Below are 22,031 nucleotides of genomic sequence, written 5' to 3' on the forward strand. Positions count from 1 at the left end.
ATTTAAGTTCTTCTCTATTAACTGCAAACTTTCCAAAAAACTAGCACTTACATTTTCACATTCAGGCAGAGATTTTTATTTGTAAAATCTAATTTAAAATGGATTAACTAAATCAGCATGAAAGACTGTAAGGACATTTACGTTGTGAATGTCTGACTAATGATGATTTAATTTAACTTGATTAGGAACAGTTGCAAGATAAACAGAAATTAATTCTATTCACTGAAATGGAACATTTGTGCAGGGTTTGCACAATGCAGGCACTAAAGTTCTGAGGCTTCCATTGGTCCAAAACGCTGTAGACAGCTATTACCATGAAAAAATAAATTAAAATTTAATTTGGAAATCAGAAAATTTATTTTGCTAATTTTTAGAATAGAGCTAGTAAACACTATGAATTCTATTTTTTTTTTGCTAGAATAGACAATCAAAATTTTTATATCAGCTAGTAAGACACTGAGAATTCTATGAACTAAATAACTTCACAGCCCTGCATAAGTAATTCCTTCTATTCAAACTTCAGCTAAAAACATCATATAGGAAAAATGACTCCTCGGTATTCCCATTTGGGAGTACTTGCTCATTAGTATTTAAATGGTCTAAGATCTCACCAAATTAATTTGGACTGAGGTAGATTTATAAATGTAAAACAGTAGCTCTTCCAGAATAATCCCCTAAAGGAATTTTTTTTAAATTCCACAGTTAAGAATGTCTCGCTCAGTTTACCTTAATGCAGTTTGGAATGAGACATCTTCTCATACCCCAGAAAAAGAGCCCAAATACATAGCTTATAGATCACGTATTTAACTCAAGAGCAGACAGCTCCCAGCAAACAGATAAGAATGAGATACCCTCCCCACTTCTCAGTTTTAGATGAAAAGCTTTTTAAACTTAGTTTCTTTCCTTTAACATTCAGATGTGCTGCCACAGAGCTCTTCAATTATGGACAGAACAAGACCATTACTAAAGGAGGAGAGTTGCAAGTAAAAAATGTAAAAGGTGAGTTCTGGTCTGTAATCGGAGTTGTGTTAATCATCTGTTTGAAGTTCAGCAGGCTTTTTTTGGAATGCCTGTAATGAAAATATTGAAGATGCACAGTGAGGTACTTGACATTTCCAGCCTTTAAATATGAAACATACAGCAGAATTTATTAATTGTAAGTATGACTAGACAAAGGCAAAGTAAGTTGCTGTCCAAAAACTAAGCTATCTTATTTTACCTTGTTGTCTCAGTAGCAAAACCCAAATAAATTTGGTTTAATTAAAACAAATCTTACAGAAAACCAGCATAACAATGAGGATTAAACAAAAAAACAGAAGATAGAGAAGTTGATTTTCAGGGTTGGTTCATTCCAGTAGTTCAACTATTGAAAAATGTGTTTTAATTTCACTTTGAAAATACGTGAACTGAGTTTCCAGCTTTTTACAAGCTTTATATTTTTGTTATACTTTTCTCTACCAAACAATACTTTTTCCCCACCGGTGAAGTAACTGCCCACTTTTAATCACCTCATCTCTCTGTTTTGTTCCTGATAAGCTACCTGTTTTGAGCTCTTTTAAGATAAAATATTTAATTCAGCATTTCCACTGATTTTTTTTTGTCCCACCTCTAAAGTTCCAGAAGCCGGACCAGCACCATAAACAGTATCAAGCTCACCAATAACAAAGACACATCATCTCCCAGTCACAAAGTCAACTCTGTAAGCCTCAAAGGGGTGTAAATAGTTCTGCTGCATCATTTTCCTACTGTCATCCAACTCCTTTCCAGGGCCGGTGCTTTCCAGGCTATTAGTGTCTTTCACAGTTGGTTCCAGATTCGTAACTTGACATTTGGCTGTATTAAGGATGCAGTTGATCCGATTGTTACAGTTCACTAAATGTTCATCACGGTTGCTGCCTACTGTTTCTCATTGCATTAATCTTTGGATTTTCCATTTATTTTCAAATAATTGATGAGCAGCTAAATGGTACCAGTCCTACTTTCTCTCCAGGAACCCATTCCAACTATATCCATCCCATAGGAACACCACAAGCTTACTGCTTTGGTGTGCCATGAATTAAATTTTTATTATTCCAGACTCTTGCAGCTCACTGTCTCCTCTGCCTGTAGAACAGCACATGCCTACGCTGAGGCCCGTCAGGCTTAAACAGCACGAGCAAGGGGAAGGTGCATCTCTCAGTCTATTCTCCCTGCACAGAATAAGACAATTTAAAGATCATGGGCGCTTTAGTTTAGTGCAAGCAACTATGCAGGGAGCTAGTAATAGCACCTCTGAGTGCTTGCATGCTCTTCCTTGGTTCATTTAATATTGGACAGATTTTCACCAAAGAGAGAGAACAGCATGATACAGCTGTTAATATATGCTAATTGTACAAGTGTGTCCAGTAGTCAGATTAAAGCAGAATGTTTACAAACAACTCAATGTGCTGCTGAAAAAAAAAACAACAAACAAAAACTAACAAGCCTGATTGTGTTTACCCAGAATAAATGATTACAAAGATGGGAGTAGTGTCCAAAAAAAAAAAAAAAAAGCCCAAGTATTCAGGTCCAGAGAGATTTTCTTAAGAAAAAACATTCAGTTTTGGATTATTTGGCTCTTGTGTGATAAAGGATTTCTGGGAAAGACAAGCAGAGGTGAAGCCTAAGCCTTTCATAAACTGCCTACAAGGGCAAGCAACAGGATTATTACCTGTATTTCATGAAAACTAAGAGGAATTCCCAAGAAGCTCAGCAGTCTTGCTGTGAGGGCAAAATCATCATCCTCTACCAAGTTCTTTTTCCCTTCTTTCAGTCTCCCTCCTCCCTTAGCCAGTCTCAACTGCATATCCACGTAGGTCTGTATTCAAAGAATTGTTTTGTGCCAAAAATGCCAAGATCTTAGCTACAAGAGTGAGAATTTAATGTTAATAAAATTATGAGACGGAAGATTCTACAGGTTTTAAAGTACTTAGAAGCAGTGAAATATTTAAACATGAGCATTGATACATTTTCTTAGTGCTTGACAAAATAATGTCAACTACTGGGACCCCCAGTTACTGTCAGTTGCTACCGAACACTAAAATTTACCAGCTATTTGAAAGAAAGAGATTGTGATTATATGCATTTATGTTTTTTGGCATAATAAGAGGAAAAAAGTACAATTTAGTTAACCACTGTCCTTCATACATCAGTGTTTAATTAATAATGGTCTTCAGAAGTAACAAGCAATGTAATACACTTACCTATATTCTGAACTGAAATATGCCCAAACCACAGATTGCCCAAGATCGATATCACAATACTGGCTTTGGGCTTGCATTTATAGAGAGAAGCGTTAGTATATAAAATATATGCATAGTAAGTGTCCATTCCTTTCCGTTTAGGCTTAAATATTTGGCACGCAACACAATCACCACTTCATCACAACATAAATTCAGAAGAAACCAAGAAGTGTTGCCTATGGTCTTTTTAGCTTAAAACTTTAATTACTTACCACGTGAAATGAATTATGATTAAAATCATGCAGATATTCAGATTACAAAACAAAATACTTCAAATACAATTGCACATTTAAAATTTACTCAAATATCTACTTTGAGGTAAAAATGTAAGATTAATCAAATATACTGAGCAATTATAAGCTTAGCATAAATAAATAAGTATTGATATTTTCAGAATAAAATCATCAGTGAAAACAGCATTTTTAACACATATACTGCTACAAGAGATACAGTCCATTTACCCTCCTTCAGAGTGTGATCCACTCATCTGATATAAAGCCACAAATACTATAAAACTGCATATTACTAAAGCACAGCAGGCAGTTTATCCACAACATAAGATTCCTACCTGCATACTGCAGTGTAGGGCCAAGTTATTTGAAAAAATATATAATTTCAAAGATTAAGGGGTTTAATTATACAGCTTCCAAACAAGTATAGCGAAAGCTGCACAACCAAATCCCCACTGAATATTACAAAATGCCTTTGGCCAAAATTCCAAATATAAAGGCCTGAAATTCAGGTCAAAAATACATGACCATTTAACATGTCTACTTTTGTGCATGCAAGTGACAGCATAAACAAGTTCTGTGTTTGTGCACCTCGGCGTTTTCTGTTTGGGGTTATTTAAGTAACTGTTCATGTGAAGAATCATGTAGCTGCACAGGGTTCAACTGCATATTCAGGTTCAAAGTGACCACAGGCCTACTCTCATGAATCTAAATCACAGCATTTCTCCAGATGACAGTGGTCTCTCCCGTTTCTCTAACTTCAAGAAGAAAAAAATTCATACTTATTTTCACCACAAGTAGAACAACTAGAGTACAAATGAGAACAATCTATTATAGTCTGCAATGGCTGAGGTTTGCATCTCCTGAACTGATTCACTCATACGAGCAACGATACAGGGTAAATTACATAAAAACTAGAATATAAATATTATACTGCACCATGAAACACTACTAACAGAATATACAAAAATTATGTTAGGGCATTAATTATCTGTCAACCTATTAAACAGAACACCTTAATATTAATACAGCTTGGAAGGTAAACATAACCTACAGGCTAAGTTTTCAAATGGCTGTTTGTCAATGCAGCATAAAACATTTCCATAGTGCAAATCTTGCCAACTGTATGAAAGATACTGTCCCCTTCAGAAAAATGCTTCTCTCCCCCACCCCCCTTAGAATAATGAAGAGTCATAAAGTCATATCTCATTTCACATTTAGTACAAGATGTGGTTTGAAGCATACTAACATGGGGAAGTTTAATTTTAACACTGAAAAAAGGCTGAACAATGTTAAGAAATTAAAATAAAAAAGTCAGATATGCTATAGCTGGAAGACATGAAACCCAAAAATATGATCCGTGAAAGTGCGGGAATAAAAAGACACTGATCTTTCCTTTTTTTCATCTGTTGGAAACATATTGTATGACAATACAGCACGTTCCCTATATTGTACCAACAACTGTAAGATTACTTTAATTGCTGAAGAATCACAGTGTTAAGAATATCTGCTTCTTGTAGTGTCAGGCTTTCATCTGTTAGCTCTTTATTTGGAAAGGTAGTCACAAGAACAAAATCAGTTGTTGCAAATGCTGGACGGGACTGGATAATGAAATCTCGAATATCCTTAATCCTGTGGAAAGGATATGGACATGAAAACTATGTATGATTCCATTTTGACATAAATCTCTGAACATTAAGATGATCAGAGAACACAAAACCTTTTAACAGACTAAACCATTTAATATGTCCTATTGATTTTACATTTCCATTTGATCCAGATGACTAATGGTTGTAGCCTAGAATTTTTTGCTTCTTGCATACAAAACCTGAAAAATTAAAATGAATGTTGCTTGTTTTCTCAAATAACAAAACTAAAATTTGTAACATAGAAGTATATTGCAAACTGATACTTAGCATAGAAAGTCAAGTAATTTCCACACCAGCTGCCAAAAATTTCAGTATTAATTAGTATATTCCAAAAAGGCTAAATTATTCATGGAAGGAGCAATCTTAAAATATATGGTGACAGTGATGAGAAAGCAGAGAGGAATTATTAATAGCAAGAGGTTTCCCCTACTTTCACCTGGCACTGAATTTCTGAACAACAGTTCATAAAACAATCACATCAACAGTAGAGCAAGAACAATTTAGTTTTGTAAGACATGGATGAAAAATAAGTAATATTTTAGAGAAAAAACTGAAATTTGAGATTTCTCATCTAAGACAGTAAGCTGAGAACAAATCTTTGAAGATCTATCGTAACTAATAAGTAGACAGAGTTACTGTAGCCAAATAAGCAGGGACTTCAATTTTCTATCAGTCTTCAAGGCTTATAACACAACCAGTGCACTTTAGTAGCTGATTTTGATCATACATATGGCAAGGATAACTAAAGAGATCTATATCCAAGAGAAAGTTAATAATGATTAAAATAAGCTTCTGTCAACACACCCTTGGTTATAGATGTTACTGGGAAGTTTACCACTTCTATTCTTTCATGCAGGCAAAAGAAAACACATCATGGCTACAGAGGCTCCCAATGAGCCCTACTGTTTATCTAAGTCACTTCTCCAGCAGGTGCTCTGAAGAAAGGATCCGTACTATCAGGTCTGCTAAAACATGGGAAATTATTGCTCCCTATTGGCATCTCAGCTAAAATTGCCTCATTGTGGTCTGTGTATGTTGTCAGGTGAAGAAAGCTGCACATTGGCTCTGCCCTTATTCTGAGCCAGAAGGAAAAAAAGGAAACAGGTGAAGTCTCCATGTAACAATATTAACATGGAATTGGGTCCATGCTAAGACCACCTCCAAGGCAGGATTCAAGCTCAGTTTCAGCTGTGTTCTAACACAATGATGCAGATTTCGGATCAGGGCTGGCTTGAACCCTGCTTGCTGTGAAGCGTGAGTGGAACTACTGCCCAAATCTCTGCTCTCTGCCCGAAGTTCTCTCAGCCACGCAGTGCAAAGTAGAGCTTTGCAGAACCTTGCACTAACACAACCTCTTAGGCAAATAAATGGGGTCAGCCAACACCATTTGTGGCAATGCCCCAACAATGTCAATAAAACTGATGGCAAGCTCTAATCAGCAAACTAACAGATCTAAAAAACCCACCAAGTTCACACACTGCCAGTTCCTAGGAGATGACCATCCAAACCAAAGGTTGGTCCTCAGTATTATGTCCAGCCTACATGCCAGAATTGCAAATGAGTATGTTATGTCCATATACCTTTCTGCATATGGGCTGCAGTCTACACTTATAATCCATGTCATGTTTAGTCATAGTCGTAAGTATGACAAGGTAGAAAGCTGGAGCTCTTGATTATGGGCCAAAGCATTTCTCTGCCTGTGGTGTGGACTATATTCCAATTCAGACTATACTCAAAAACACCTTGCAATAAAGTGCCTTCACAGGGTCATCTGAGTCAGCCACAGGCTCCTCCCAGAAGGGCCCAGAGCTGGGATGAATACATAGCAAGGTTGTCCAGATTTCAGTTGCCCTGAGAACAGTTATGGCTGGTACCATGTCCTTACAAATCACAGGACATAACTGGTCATGAAACTTTGTGACTTTGCAGTTATCAAATATCTTGTGTTTCCAATTACAGAATTTTGCTTTGATAGTTGATTTATAGGTACATCTATGTTACGAAAATGACACAGAGCTATAACATTCCAGTGGAGCTGTATTTTTCCCCTTTTTGCTGTCTTGCTGATATTCATTTAATGACAAAACACAAACTTATTGAAATAGTTATGGTTACCTGCATTGATGCAGAATCAATTTACCTGTGTGTTTGATTAAATCTTTGTATTAATCGGCTTCCATCTGCTAATCTAATTTGAATTTTAGTTGCTGGCATGGAATCATCAATCAGAACAGGCGCATTAAGAATGGATTTTTCCTCCTCCTCTGGGGAAGAAGGCGTGCTGACTATTTCAGGTGTAAGGCTAAAGGATTGGAAAAAATAAACCAGACGTTATTAATGGTGTCAAACCAGAACTGAATAATGTTTCAGTTGTCTTTTTCATTGAATGACTACCATGTATAGCTAGTACCAATAAGCAAGGAAAATCCTCTCAAAGTTATCTGAAGTAAGTATAAACACAGCTTTTTAAATAGAGACACAAATAATGCTTTTGTAGTTTCTTGTCAATGATCGCAGTATTTCATATTTATTTTTCTTACAACTGTGCATATCATTACATTTGCATGATTTTAAATAGGTAATCAAGTACAAACAAAACCATCTTTGTTTATGCTTACAGAGCATGAAATGATACTAAGATTTATGTATTGTACCTCATGGACTGTATTAAAAAATAATCATGCACCATTATACTGCATTAAACTGACCCAAACTGCTTTAGTCATTGCTTTCAGGAGCACTACTTTATGATTCCGGGCATCCTCCACTCTTTTAGAGCACAAATGATACTGACAGGTAATTGATATCACCACATGGTAAGCCTGGAATTTTTTACATTTAGTATAAAAGTAATATAAATCAGACCGGAGATAACCATTTGGCGACTCCTTTCATTGCTTACATACCTGAGACTTCATAAGCTACCAAAACAAGCAAAAATGCCACACAACAGGTGTGCACATTTTCTTATATACAGAACCTCCTCTCTTTCCCACCTATTTTCTTTAATCATCTGAGCAAGTGCTCAAGTGAAGAAGTTATTATATACAATTGTTCTCTACGTCACTCCTACCAGAGCTTACCACTTTCTCAGTTTTACTGAGCACATTTGCTCATTTTTAAAGGGATGAAATATAGATTGGAAATAGCTAAGAATCATTTATTGAATTAAATTACTTGCAGAAGCACACCAGTAATACCTTTTTTTTGGCAACCAAACATATTACATGAATAAACGCAATCATGAACAGAAACCTAGAAGTATTTACAACTCAACAGCTAATATCAAGTCAGCTGGAAAAGATGCTATAAAGCCTGTAATTGTTATGTGAAAGAGCTGATGATTGGCAGAGTTAAGGTCACATTACTGTTCACTCTTACTGACTGACTTAAGCAGAACAGAGATTATGCACTTTTGGACAAAGTAGTCTGAAATGTTCAGTCACAGGAATGACTTTTGGCACATTATGTACCAGTACAATTGAATTATACACATTAGAGCTTTAACGAGCATCAGCCTACTCTTGCACCAGGACAGCAAATGGAACAGAACCAGGTATAAGCTTTTCTAAATCATTAAATTTCAGATTTTTTACTACATTTATGAATTTTATACTGTAGCTGGAGATGACACGAGAATTGGAGGAAGTGGGGACTCCAGTTAGAGTTTAAAAGTTGAGTCTCTCCTCTCCCACAATCCAGGCTTTGCAGTATTATTTCATCTAGGGCAGCATGTACAATTTCTCTCGTTGGTTGTTTTTTAAAAAACAGCTCCTACTATAGATTTTTTGCAGCATCACTTGAAGTTTTAATCAAATCCTAGTAAAAGCCGAAAAAACTTATTGCTCATTTATTTTGGATCAAATTTTTAAAAAATTAGCAAATTATTTCTCTCTCTTAAAGCTAACAGACTTGCCTTGTGTAACTTACAATAAGTGACTGTTTACAAGGTTATATTTCAGGATAGTATTTCTGCTGCTTCATTTCAGACAAAATAGCTGAGTTGCCCCCATACAAAAATACTTTCCATCTGCATTAAGTCAAGCATCAGCCATATTGTTGCAATAGCATCTCCTATTCCCTTTGTGATGATCCCAGCATTAAAAGACAACATGTACTGCAGCTAAGCCAGAGCAGAGTATGTCCTTACTGGCCAGTATCACATTATGACTAAGTTCTGCCTGTTCCTCACTAAATAGGGAACAATTATTTGGGTCTGTTTCCTCTATCCAGACAGAGATTTTTCTCATGAAGTTTATACAGTTCTACCTTTCAGCTTCCTTTGCTCCTGTTTTAAACACAGATGAAGTTAAAAAAAATTACAGGCAAAATTATATGCAAGAACAGGCAGAGAAATCTCATAGTCACAACAAAGCGCAAAGTATCTAGCAAATCTATGAACTAGATTTGCTAGCTCATAGGACTAAGGACATAAGACTAAGACTTAACTTTTTTTAAGATTATATGTAAACTTCATAGAATCATAGAATCGCTTAGGTTGGAAAAGACCTTTAAGATCATCGAGTCCAACCATTAACCTAGCACTGCCAAGTCCACCACTAAACCATGTCCCTTTTAAATACCTCCAGGGATGGTGACTCAACCACTTCCCTGGGCAGCCTGTTCCAATGCTTGACAACCCTTTAAGTGAAGAAATTTTTTGCTAATAACCAATCTAAACCTCCCCTGGCGCAACTTGAGGCCATTTCCTCTCGTCCTATCGCTTGTTACTTGGGAGAAGACACCAACACCCACCTCGCTACAACCTCCTTTCAGGTAGTTGTAGAGAGCGATAAGGTCCCCCCTGAGCCTCCTTTTCTCCAGGCTAAACAACCCCAGTTCCCTCAGCCGCTCCTCATAAGACTTGTGCTCCAGGCCCTTCACCAGCTTCATTGCCCTTCTTTGGACACGCTCCAGCACCTCCATGTCCTTCTTGTAGTGAGGGGCCCAAAACTGAACACAATATTTGAGGTGCGAGTCCTGATGACTCTGTGAAATCAGGGCTGAGACTTGTGGCACAGAATAATTTCATATTGCTTTTATCATCTGATTAGCTTCTCCAGCAGTCTCCTAATTGATTAAATCCACTTTTGAAATAGTATATGAACACACAACAGAAAACCTGGTGGTTTTTACCTTCCAAGTTTTTGCCCTTCTCCACTGAAAGCTTTGAATCGCAGTCTAGGCTTCACATATTCCTGTTCTTGGTGGTCTTCCATATCCAAATTAACCTGGCCACCATGAACAAGTCGCTGTAGTTCCACAGGAATTTCCCTTAATTACAAAAATAAAAGTTTCCCAATTATGTTCTGAATTGCAATATAAAATTACACGAAAACCTTACATAGTATGAGTAGACACTATTAATATGTTTACTTTAAAGGTCAGACTCTCTTAAATGATAAGTTGGGCAAGTTTTGTTTTATGAATTGATTTCATCCCAAAATAATAGATAAAATGAAAAACTAAAAGGAAGAAAAAAATCAGTGATCTGACAGTCAAAACCTAGAACGTACTGACAGCCAAAACCTAAAATGCGCTAACAAAACATGTGAAACTAACAGCTGTCTGTAGCAAGTAGCATTCAGAGTTAAACCACCAGAAGGAACCAAAGTGTTCCAAATTTTTAAATGCCCCATGCATCTGATGACAAATACAGAACATATTTTATGGGTGCAGGCAGAGAAGAAGCCTGAAGCTTTTAATAATTATAAACATGTGGAGAAAGCATTTTTCTTCACTTCACTTGAAAGACATACCTCAATAAAGTTGCCATTTTAACTTACCCTCTTTTAACAGACTCAAGAAACTGAGCATTTGTTGGGTCTGAATAGGATCTCAACTCGCCATCATCTAAACTGAAGCCATTCCTCCATAGTTTCAGCAAAATTTGAACCTATGAAGCAATAATGGTGAAATAAAAAAAAGTGAAGCTAGACAAATAAGGTATTTCAGTTTCATACAGATTAGTTATAGAATTTTTGATCTATACTTAATGGATTTTGTAGCAGACCACAAACAAAATGCAAAAGACAAAAGAGGAACAGAACACTCCACTGTATCCATCATTCTTAGAATCCTTTAAAAAAGCAAATAATAGTTATAGACTACTATCTACTTCAAGACCACTTTTACACTTGGGGAAAAAGAATCTCTTAATTTGCTAACCATGACACAACAGATGATATACAGTGACTGTGTAGTGATCTCCACACTGTTCCAACTACTTTTAAAAGCAGTAAACATTTCTTGTTGATAAATTAAGAAATAAATCCATAAAATTACAGATTACTGCTGATACATCAGCTATAGCGAAAACTATTCTTTCCTCAAATTATTACATGCTGAGCTCCATTTAGTTCAAATGCCAAGAATCCTGGAAACCAGCCTCCATCACTCCCTTCTTATTTTGCTGCGTGCCTTTCACCTTCAGAGCCTGCACCTCTCTTCCCTGCAACTAATGCTTTGCAGTCCAAGCACATCTAGGCTTCCGTAGCCAGTAAAACTGACCTTTCCTTACAGAACTATCCCTGCCCCGTTACGGTAACTCCACTGCAACAGGCTCCTGGCTCAGTACACCCGGACATGACGTTGAGGGTAGAAGGATTACTTAAGAGAGTAGAAGGCAGCAACTCCTTGTGCAACCTGACAGTCTGAACCACATCTTTTGGCTTGACATTTCTTGTTTATGTTTCTAGATAGCTTAACATTCGCTCTAGCCATTCACATGAATGGCAAAGTGTAGAGAACTTTGGTTTTTTCCCCCTCCTCTCCCTCAATTCCTGCCTTTTAAGTGAGAGGGGAGAAAGGGCAGACAATTTTCCAAAGGCCTCTAACCTGCTGCTTCACCATTCCTGGAATACATCCATGCCCTCCAGTTTGAGACTGGCTACTTTGCAAGCCACAAGAAGAAACAGTTCCTAACCTAAGAAGATCAAAATGTTAGCACAGCTAAGAGAATGTAGAACAACAGCTGGAAGAAAGTAACTGAAAGGAATGTTTGCTAAGAATTTCAAAGTAATATACGTCAGAAAATTCCAAAATGGAGGGCTGAGGGGTATCCAATGAACAACTATCCTCTGTGGACACTTTCACCTTAACAATTTCTACTTAACACATATCTAATATTTAGATATTATTTTTTTCCTCAGAGACATAGTTACAGTAATACTGACATTTCAAGCTGTGAACATGATTAAACAGACATCTGTTGGAGATTCTGTTTCCTGCTATTCAGAATTTTACTTACATCTTGATTTTCCCCATATATGTATTCAGAGTGCTTTTGTGATGAGTCACCCAATCTATATCCACCACCAGAAAATGACTGGAAAAAAAATACATAGAAAAGCTTATTGAAATAAATATCTGAAACAGTTTATTAAAATTCTTACCTAGGTGCAAATAAAAGCATCAGCAAGCTTGCTTCTGTGATAAAAAGCAAATACACTGTTCTAACTTGTATCTTTTCTAAGTGGAAAATTATACCTAGTAACCATAATCAGGCTAAGCAGGTTTTATGTGATGCATTTCAGTTTCTAATCTGTACACTTTTTCAAACATTAGTAATTTAATAGATAAGAGATTTTCATTGGGATGCAACCGCAGTTGTGGGGTTTTTTTAAATCTATTTTAATTAAAAGTAAAGCAAATAATTCCAGTTCAGGTTGATTTCTAATGATTTCCCCTGAAATTGTGTGGTTCCTCCCCACTTTATTTTCTAGAGCAAGCTATCTGAGCACAGATAATACACAACTGTGTTGATCAAATCCTCTGCTATTCGCAAACCACAAAAAGGCATATTTGCTCTCATGTGGTTAGATGAGTTTCAGAGATACTAATGTAAATAGAGAACAAAATATCTTTTAACTTTTACCTTAGCTTTATTGAAATCACCAGATGCTCTTGAGGCTTCATCTAATGGGACAGCCCCATGTTCTTTTGCTTCCTTGAAGAGTTCAGCAACAATTTTACTCGGATTATTAGAAGCCCCAGAAATCTGTAATCCTCTATATTCCGAGTCACCTGAATAAAATCTTTAGAATAGTAATGTTCATAAGCAACAATGCTTTAAATGACAAGCATAATTTTCCTCTTCCTATCAAAAGAAAAAAATTAACAAACAAAGAGCCAAATTTGGCACAAAACCTTTCCATTCTGAATGTTCCCCTTGGTTCTGACCTTCCCAGCAATCCAAGCAGCACTACTCCAAACACATTTCACTAACAAAACTACCAAGGTGCCTTCTGGAACAGACCCCAGAGGTTAGGGGCCAAGGCCATATGTTTAAGTGAACGCAGTCCTAATGCAGCCGTGGCTTTATACACCTCATCTTCTGTGGACGCTGCCTGCTCCCAGAAAGACCAATTTCCTCAGGGGTGTCCTGTGCATGGGACTGTGCCTGGGCTGGTCAGAATACAGGTTCACAACTAACACTGCCTTGGCAGAACAAGCATAAGACTGTTGTTGGAAAACCTGAACAGTGCCACAATTTGATCTTTTAATTTAAAGATCTAGTACAATTCCATTCCTGCCAGTATCAGAAATTGAAAGTTTTTAATAAATCCAATTAACCTTTCAAGGCATTTTAAAATCTGCAGAAACTGCTGTGAAAGCTAATTTGTGTTCTTTTTCTTCAACACAGCCCCATTTCTAGCTCTTGAAGATCAAAGGTTAAACTACAAATAATTCTGTTCAAAACGGTATCTGTTTGATTATGAAGATCAAGATATTACTTGAGGATTACCTTGAGGAAGGCGCTATAAATCTCTAAATACCAATGGAATAGATTCTGTAAAAAAACTTGTATATAAATACAAAACCTGGCAAACCTGAGAGTGTTTTGTCTTTGATTACAAGAAGCATTAATAACTAATAAAATAAGTGCTTTCTACTTTCCTTAACTTTTTCACTTAACCACTTGGGGCAAGGCAAATCAATTAATCTATGTGAAACTGTCTCTCAGGTCAATGACTTCAAAATGCTGTTGATTCCACCATATTTTACAATTACCCAAAAACAGTAGTGGATATGAAGGTGCTGTACAATCATACTGCTTTTATGATGTCACATAACTGGCAATCCCTTAGTATCATCTCTCCTTTGTACATAAATCTGTATTTTTATCCCAATTGCCATTTATGTGGAAAATCTTTAATTATTAGATTTAAAAGAATGATAGTGGTAAGGAGATGAAACAAGAATTCTCATCAGAATTTGTATTCAAGAAAGAAAGGACGTACTCAAATATGCGAGTAATGGATACACAGAACAATTCAGGATATTTGAGAAAAGGCAAAAAAGCTTTTGAGTCCAAGTGTAAGTTACAACCTTTACATCCATACAGTCACATGTTAAGGCGTCTACAAGTCCTAGATCATTACAGCCTGATTCTGCTAAATATAGTTGTACTACAGCAGTGCACAGCTAACACTTACTCTAATGTCACATAGCGTCTCTGTAGTTACTAGCTCTTTGCAGGGCAGACTTGGCTCACATGTATTTTGAAAAACAGGCGGGAGCAAAGTGTAAATGTCACAAAAAAACCCAATTACTTTCACAACTGTTAAATGATTTTTTTTGTTTTAAAAATACCTTTGGTTTTCTTTGTCATCGCTCATGCTTCTCTCTGGTTTTCTCAACCTTCTAAGAGAATCAATTTTAAGACTGCCAAGAGAATAAAAGAAAAAGTTTGAAGATGACTGGTACATACACTTCACTAAGTACTTCATATCTAACTTCTGAAACTGCTTATTTTTCAAAAACAAAGGATATCAAGTTGTTGGGTTTTTTTTGTTCTCAACATACTTTTTTTTGCCCATGTACATAGCCATGAATGCTTCTCAGTGAATAAGCAGGAAAGGGCACATGTATGGCAGAGTCATTTTGCAATAACAGTTGGATAGATGATCGCTGTAGTCCGCTCCAGCTGAACTATTCTATTCTAGCATAGGTTATGCAGAATTCTGCTTTACGCCACTGGTGGTCCCACAGATAACACAGGTAATATGCAAGCTCAACAGCTGTTTCAGAATCCAGCTTACCAGAATTAATTACATTTCAAATTCTTTCCACATTTTAGCTGTTTTTGTCAAGAGGTAAGTTGCCTAGTGAAGTCAACATTGGCTTTCTTTGATGTCCTGGAGTCCCTGCCTATGAAGATCCTAGAAACTAAAAAGTAGTAGTTCTCACTTCTATTTTACACAATTTTAAAAATACGTTAAATGGCAACATCGCAAAGACTTTCAAAAATCAATTAAAAAGCAGAATCAGATTCTGTTTTATGATAGGGACAGATCAAGAAGCTACCACAGGACAAACTAGGGCTGTCAGCTTGCAAAATGCCAGGAAAAGCTGTACAGATATATGCTCTTATCCTGTAGTACTTGATGATAAAATTCATTAATCCAACATGTATATGAGGTAGCCAACTACCATAGGATAAGAACATCTATACAATCTACTACATGAGTAATGGCAGATCACTAGTTCAGATTTATGCAATTTGTCTGATTACCTTTGAAATCAAAGTGCAGCAGAGCAGGCCATTGCTTTTTTAAGCATCAGTGTTGATAAAAAAAACGTAATTCTATATCCCAGTGAAGGATCTGCTTCTTATTACTTTCTCAGAAAAAAAAAGTCTTGTTATGGACTTAGGTCTCGGGCACTAGAAACACTTTAATCTCTTCTATTTTCTTCCTTTGTTGCATTGTAGGTTTTGTGGAGCTTGTATTTTTGTGCCAACAGTCTTAAGTTTCTTAAAGGAGTTTACACAACATGACAGCACATACAATATGGCATTTGTTCCAGCAGGGCCCAGAGACATTCTTCTATACCTGCAGTTGTGGAAGGCAAGCCGAGCATATGACTTCAAGAGCAGTACTATGTTTCCTTGCAATTAATACACTGCTCATCTGAGAGCAAACTGAAGTCTACTAAAAAAAATTCTCATTTTGGATACCATGCAAATAGCAGCCATCTCGTCTTTCTCAGACAGATTCCAGTATGATTGCCAACAAAAAGCAAGTGTTTGCCAACAGGTATCACACTGAAGTATTCGAGGTACTGTATGGCAGCTTTTCCTTCGGTTGGAGTGGGTAACTTCATGATATGTATTGGTAAATGGAGCTGTTTGCTTTATTTGTTTATAAACCGTGTTCTATGTAGTTGATTGGTCAACTTAGGTGGTTTTACCAAAACAAACAAAAACCTCACCAAAAAAAATATTATTTTCAAGTGTCACATATTGTGCTAAACTGCCTCTTCCTGAAGATCTGCATTTGCAGATGAACTTGAAGCATGGCTCTGATGACTAAGAACTTTTCTGCTGCTTAACCTCCTTTAAAACAGAGATCCATACTGGCAGCAGCAATTGGAAGACAAGCCAAATGAAAGACTTGTTATGGCATCAATGACAGTAATGATTTAAAGACTTCTTTAAAACCATTTAAATAAAAATTAATTAAAAACTGGCAAGATTTATTTATAAAAAATTTAAAACTACATTGAATCTTCAAATGCTATGTGAACCGCAAACACTGCAGGCCAGCAAAACTTGGATTTATACATAAATACATGTCTCTCCTTCCACCTGCCAAAACCAGACAAATTCATTAAGAAGCCCTTCTTATTTCTCTCACCCCATATGAGCCTACTAATGAACCGAATAAAAATTTTTCAAATGAATATTTGTCTTTTCAGGTTAGTTACTTAAATAGTACTGACCTAAGTACAACACTCAAAGCAGCTTACTTGCCAAGTTTCACACAAACTACTAATTTGCTGAATTTTGAAGAAGAAAAGAACTGCAGTATTTTTCTGATACAGCAAACTTCCAAATTCTATCTGCGTAAACAAAGAGCAACACTGCATTTCCCTTGGAGCATCTTAATCTTATCTTAGCTGAAGTGGGTTAAAGTGTTTTGGAATACCATATAGCACAAAGGCTCCTAAATAAATACAATTTAAAAAGCATTCTGAGAAGACACAGACTATGCATTATTACAGGGATTCACAATGCTGGATTATGATCTGCTCTAGTTTGCTTTTTGTACAAGGAGGAGATTAAGTAAGTATGACAAAGTTTTGTGAGCTAATACAGTACCTATTCAACACATTTCTGAAGTACCATGTTGGTTTTGGCTGGGATAGAGTTAATTTTCTTCATAGCAGCTAGTATGGGGATATGTTTTGGATTTCTGCTGAAAACAGTGTTGATAACACAGGGATGTTTTCATTACTGCTGAGCAGTGCTTGCACAGAGCCAAGGCCTTTTCTGCTCCTCACCCCACCCCACCAGCGAGGAGGCTGGGGGTGCACAAAAAGTTGGGAGGGGACACAGCTGGGACAGCTGACCCCAACTGACCAAAGGGATATTCCACGTATAAAGCTGGGGGAAGAAGAAGGAAGGGGGGGGACATTCAGAGTGATGGCGTTTGCCTTCCCAAGTAACCGTCATGCATGATGGAGCCTTGCTTTCCTGGAGATGGCTGAACACCTGCCTGCCGGTGGGAAGGAGTGAATGAATTCCTTGTTTTGGTTTGCTGGCGCGCACGGCTTTTGCTTTGCCTATTAAACTGTCTTTATCTCAACCCACGAGTTTTCTCACTTTTACTCTTCTGATTCTCTCCCCCATCCCACCGGGGGGGAGTGAGCGAGCGGCTGTGTGGGGCTTAGTTGCCCGTTGGGGTTAAACCATGACAAGTACAAAGCATGTCTTACCTCTGTGATATTTTCGTGTTACTGATCTTTGTAGTTGCTGGTTTGTCAGGACACAATGACTGCCTTTTAGCTTCATCTTCGTATAACTCTGCCAAGGCCAACTGTAGGAAACAGAACTCTTTTTAGAAGTCTTGTAACTCTAGAAGTACATATGGAACAGAAATAAGACAAAAACTAATGCAAAATGTGTGCATCACCAGATAATTAGAAACATCAACATGAGAAACCCCAACTACTTCTCTAAATTCAACTTCCTTTCTGCTGTGAAAAAAACACATGATGCTTAATGCCATCGTGACGTGGAACTTGTACTCTGCTTTCATTTGGTTCACACTGCATCACTAGCTACATTCAGAACCACAAGAATATATACACATATATATATTAAGCATAATCTCATTAATGTTAATAAATTGAAATAAAGTTGCTAGGTATCCCTCTGATAAGATCGGGAAGCAAATAATAACTTTTACAAACATTTTACATAGAAATGAAAAAAAAGTAACTCGAATAAGCTTGTACTAGAACTAAGATCCAGTTCAGCCTTGCTGGTTTGAATTCAAGACATCATTGCAAATACTTTAAAAAAAAAAATTTTCACAAAGGTTCCCCAAATGCTGCCATATCACTTGCAAGTTCATTTTTAGGAAGTTGTGCGAGGCACATCTAACAAGTCATTTTTAGCAATCTTACTTTTGTCCTGAATAATACTCTACTTCGTTTGTCACATCATCCTTAATTTTGTACCCAAACCACTTTGTTCACACTGCGCAAGTGACATTAACATTTTATCATACACACCAGAATAGGTACTAGGCTACAATTTCTTTACAGTTTGTAGAAGGAATACACATTAAAATAAAATGAAACATCATCCGTCCTTCAAAACACACTGCTATGAACACAGGATATTAATCCCATATTATGGTGAGGCATTTTCTGCAGGGGAAAAATACAAACTGAGGAATTATACTCATCAAGAAAATTAAACTGAGTAATGAGACAGCTCAAGAAAACCACTGAAGACCTCCATTCTATCGGAAGATACAAGCAAATATCTTTTAGATATGTAAAGCTGATGGGGTAAGTCATAGACAACAAGTCCATAAACAGATACTAAAAGGAACAGGCAAAGATCTACCCTGTACCATCCCTAATCCAAAGACTGAGGGATGCTGAGGGAGCATAAAAGGGCATGGTCAGGCTTCTGTACATTCCTTATACGGCACCTCTTACGGTGCCACAACAAATCAAATACTGAGCTAGATGGATGGATGGATGAACGGTCAACTACTCTGACCCAGAAGGGTACTTCTTTGGTTTTTAATGTTTCATCAATAATAATCTACGCAAAATGCCTGTCTGCTTCAGTTGACTAACTAAAGACTTTATGAACCAGAAGTATTGACACAGACTTTATTACTGTTACATACTGTAGCAAAGTTAATCTCAGCAAGAACCTATGAAAATCCCAAATAGTAATCAAGAAAAAAAGAAAACTATATCCATCCTTCTCTGTTAATTATGTACAATTAAATAAAATAGGGCCAGTTTGAGTTACTAAAAGTTTCACTTGTTTTCCAATCAACTTGTTGCTAAAATATTTTGAACCTTCGTATAGTTTCAGTTACACACAAAAAAGGAATACTGCTGAAAGCGTTTGCAATTAACCATTTAAGTACCAATGCTGAGTTACGTTTGTGATCACACTCTCTCGAAACTTTCCCCATGTAAACCTGGGAGAAGATCTTGTCCTTGGTCTTACACCACATTTGTGGAGACTGACGTTTTCATGCGGGGAAGGACACTCCTACCAAGTAATCAGGAAATACAATGGCGCCAAAATAACTTCAAGTACAGTTAAAACCCAGCTACTGAAGTGTCAGGAGAGCCCTTCCAGTTCCCTGGAGAGCTGCCCACCGCACACGCTGACCACCCACCGCTTCCTACAGTGCCTAGTCCTCTTTCAGAGGCGCCCTTCCCCCCTCAAAAGGGGGGAAAAAAGAAAAGAAGACGGCAGCCTCTGCTCAGAGGCCCGGCCCTGCCTGGCTATGGCGGGGCAGCCCCGACTGGCAACGAGAGGGGCGGGGGAACAGCGCACCAACCGCTCCCCTCAGGAGAGGCTCGGCCCCGCCCCGCAGAGGGAGCGGGACGCCCGTCCCCACCCGCTCACCTGCAAATCCCGGGCGCTGGGCGGGCGGCCGCCGCTCCGGGGCTGCCGATCCCTCCGGCCGCCGCCGGCCGCCGCGGACACTTCCCCTTCCTGCTGCGCGGGACCTGCCCCGCCGTCCGCCATCTTCCGAGGGCGGTCGTGGCGGCGGCCGAGGGGCGGGGCAGGGTGGGGCGGGGCGGGGCGGGGCCAGCGCCGCGAGGCACTTCCGCCGCCAGCGGCGGCTGCCGTGGCAACGAGAGGGGCCGGCCCGGTGTAGCCCCGCCCACCGGGCCGTTTCCATGGGGACGGCGGGGGCCTGCTACCACCGAGGGAGGCCTCACGGGGGATGCGCGTGTGTGTGTCAGTCTGTCTGTCTGTCTGTGTGCCCTCAGCCTCCCGTGCCCAGGAGGGATGTTGTGTGTGCTTGTCACCTTGTGCAGCAGGGGCCCAGCCATGTCCTTCCCAGCGGGCACAAATGGTGGGTTTGCCTGCAGCCCTTCTCTCAGCACCTGGAGATGGAGGAAGGCTTTTGTCCACTGACAGGCCTGGGCCTTGGTGGAGACTGGCAGTCCTCGCTCCGTGGTGTCAGCTCAATGGCCAGAGCATGCCTGTGGCACCAGGAAATTTTTCAGTCTACTTTTACATGCAAGGCTCTCTGCAGAACTATAAAGTGCCATTGATGATGGCTAAAACCAAACTTGCTCACTTAAATGCTTAAGCAAACTCAGAAGAGAAATCAGCCTGGCAAATGCTGACTCTGAGCGCTGGAAGTGGTGGCTCATGCGTGCCAAAATATCAGGCTAGTTTAAGAAGTGTGAGATTTTTTCTTCTTTCTGACTCTTACATATTTAGCGTTAAAAATGCTTCTTCTAAATGTGGAAGTTGAGTTTGTCGCTTAATCTTATGGGTTGAAATACTCTGAAACTTTGAGAAAAATGCTAGCTATCTTGTCGTAATTTTGTAGTCAGGTGTCCTGGTTTCGGCTGGGATAGAGTTAAATTTCTTCCTAGTGCTGTGGTTTGGATTTAGTATGAGAAAAATGTTGATAAAACACTGATGGTTTTAGTTGTTGCTAAGTACCCTACGGGTCAAGGACTTTCAGCTTCCCATGCTCTGCCAAGTGCACAAGAGGCTGGGAGGGAGCATAGCCGGGACAGCTGGCCCAGCTGGCTAACGGGGTATTCCATACCATGTGACATCATGCTCAGTATATGAATGGGAGGCGTGTCCAGGAAGTAGCAATCGTTACTTGGTTATCGGTCAGCGGGTGGTAGGCAATTGCATTGTGCATCACTCATTTTGTATATTCTATCATTATCATTATTATTTTCCCTCTTCTGTTCTATTAAACTGTCTTTATCTCAAACCACGAGTTTTCTCACTCTTACCCTTCCAATTTTCTCCCTGTCCCACTGCAGGGAGGGGGGGAGGGAGAGGGGAAGTGAGCGAGCGGCTGTGTGGTGTTTGGCTGCCTGCCGGGTTAAACCACTACATCAGGTACCAAACTTGACAATGTTGCATGTCAGAAACTAAAACTAGAAACTTAGAAGTAAAAACTTATTTAACAATCTCTGCTACCTGTAATGTGGTGGGCTAACCCTGGCCAGCAACTCAGTGTCCACCCAGTGGCTCGCTCACTCCCTGCCAGTGGGATGGGGGAATGAGAAGAACAAAAGCCAAAAACTCGTAGGTTGAGATAAAGACAGTTTAATAGGTGAAGCAAAGCCGTGCACACAAACAAAGCAAAACAAGGAATTCATTCACTACTTCCCATCAGCAGGCAGGTGTTCAGCCACTTCCTGAAAGCAGGGCTCCATCACATGTAGCAGTTATGTGGAGAAACAAACACCATAACCACGAGCATCCCACCTTTCTCCTCCTTTCCCTAAGCTTTTGTTGCTGAGCATCACGCTGTCTAGTATGGGATATCCCTTGGTCAGCTGGGGCCAGCTGTTGCGGCTGTGTCCCCTCCCAGCTTCTTGCTCACCCCCAGCCAGCTCGCTGCAGGGGCAGAGTGGGA

General features: G+C 38.7%; 1 protein-coding gene across 5 annotated transcripts in view; it reads right to left on the bottom strand.

Moving 5' to 3' along the window:
* UBXN2B (UBX domain protein 2B) overlaps positions 1–20,190 on the bottom strand; it is a 32,182-nt gene extending 11,992 nt beyond the window's left edge. The window contains exons 1-10 of one of the 5 annotated variants that reach the window (XM_075141806.1): positions 20,033–20,190; positions 17,860–17,960; positions 14,734–14,805; positions 13,016–13,175; positions 12,389–12,466; positions 10,926–11,035; positions 10,276–10,413; positions 7,280–7,441; positions 4,964–5,122; positions 3,158–4,248 (exon numbers count right to left, since the gene is read on the bottom strand). In XM_075141806.1, coding sequence (XP_074997907.1) covers positions 4,245–4,248; positions 4,964–5,122; positions 7,280–7,441; positions 10,276–10,413; positions 10,926–11,035; positions 12,389–12,466; positions 13,016–13,175; positions 14,734–14,805; positions 17,860–17,960; positions 20,033–20,155 — 1,107 coding nt within the window. In that variant the 5' untranslated portion in view covers positions 20,156–20,190 and the 3' untranslated portion in view covers positions 3,158–4,244. Of the gene's footprint in view, positions 1–3,157; positions 5,179–7,279; positions 7,442–10,275; positions 10,414–10,925; positions 11,036–12,388; positions 12,467–13,015; positions 13,176–14,733; positions 14,806–17,859; positions 17,961–20,032 lie in introns of those variants that run through there. The other 4 variants (XM_075141809.1, XM_075141811.1, XM_075141808.1 and 1 more) reach the window with 4 other exon arrangements.
* Positions 20,191–22,031: the final 1,841 nt, after the last annotated feature.

Source organism: Calonectris borealis, chromosome 2 (genome assembly GCF_964195595.1).
Source record: "Calonectris borealis chromosome 2, bCalBor7.hap1.2, whole genome shotgun sequence".
Classification (NCBI taxonomy): domain Eukaryota; kingdom Metazoa; phylum Chordata; class Aves; order Procellariiformes; family Procellariidae; genus Calonectris; species Calonectris borealis.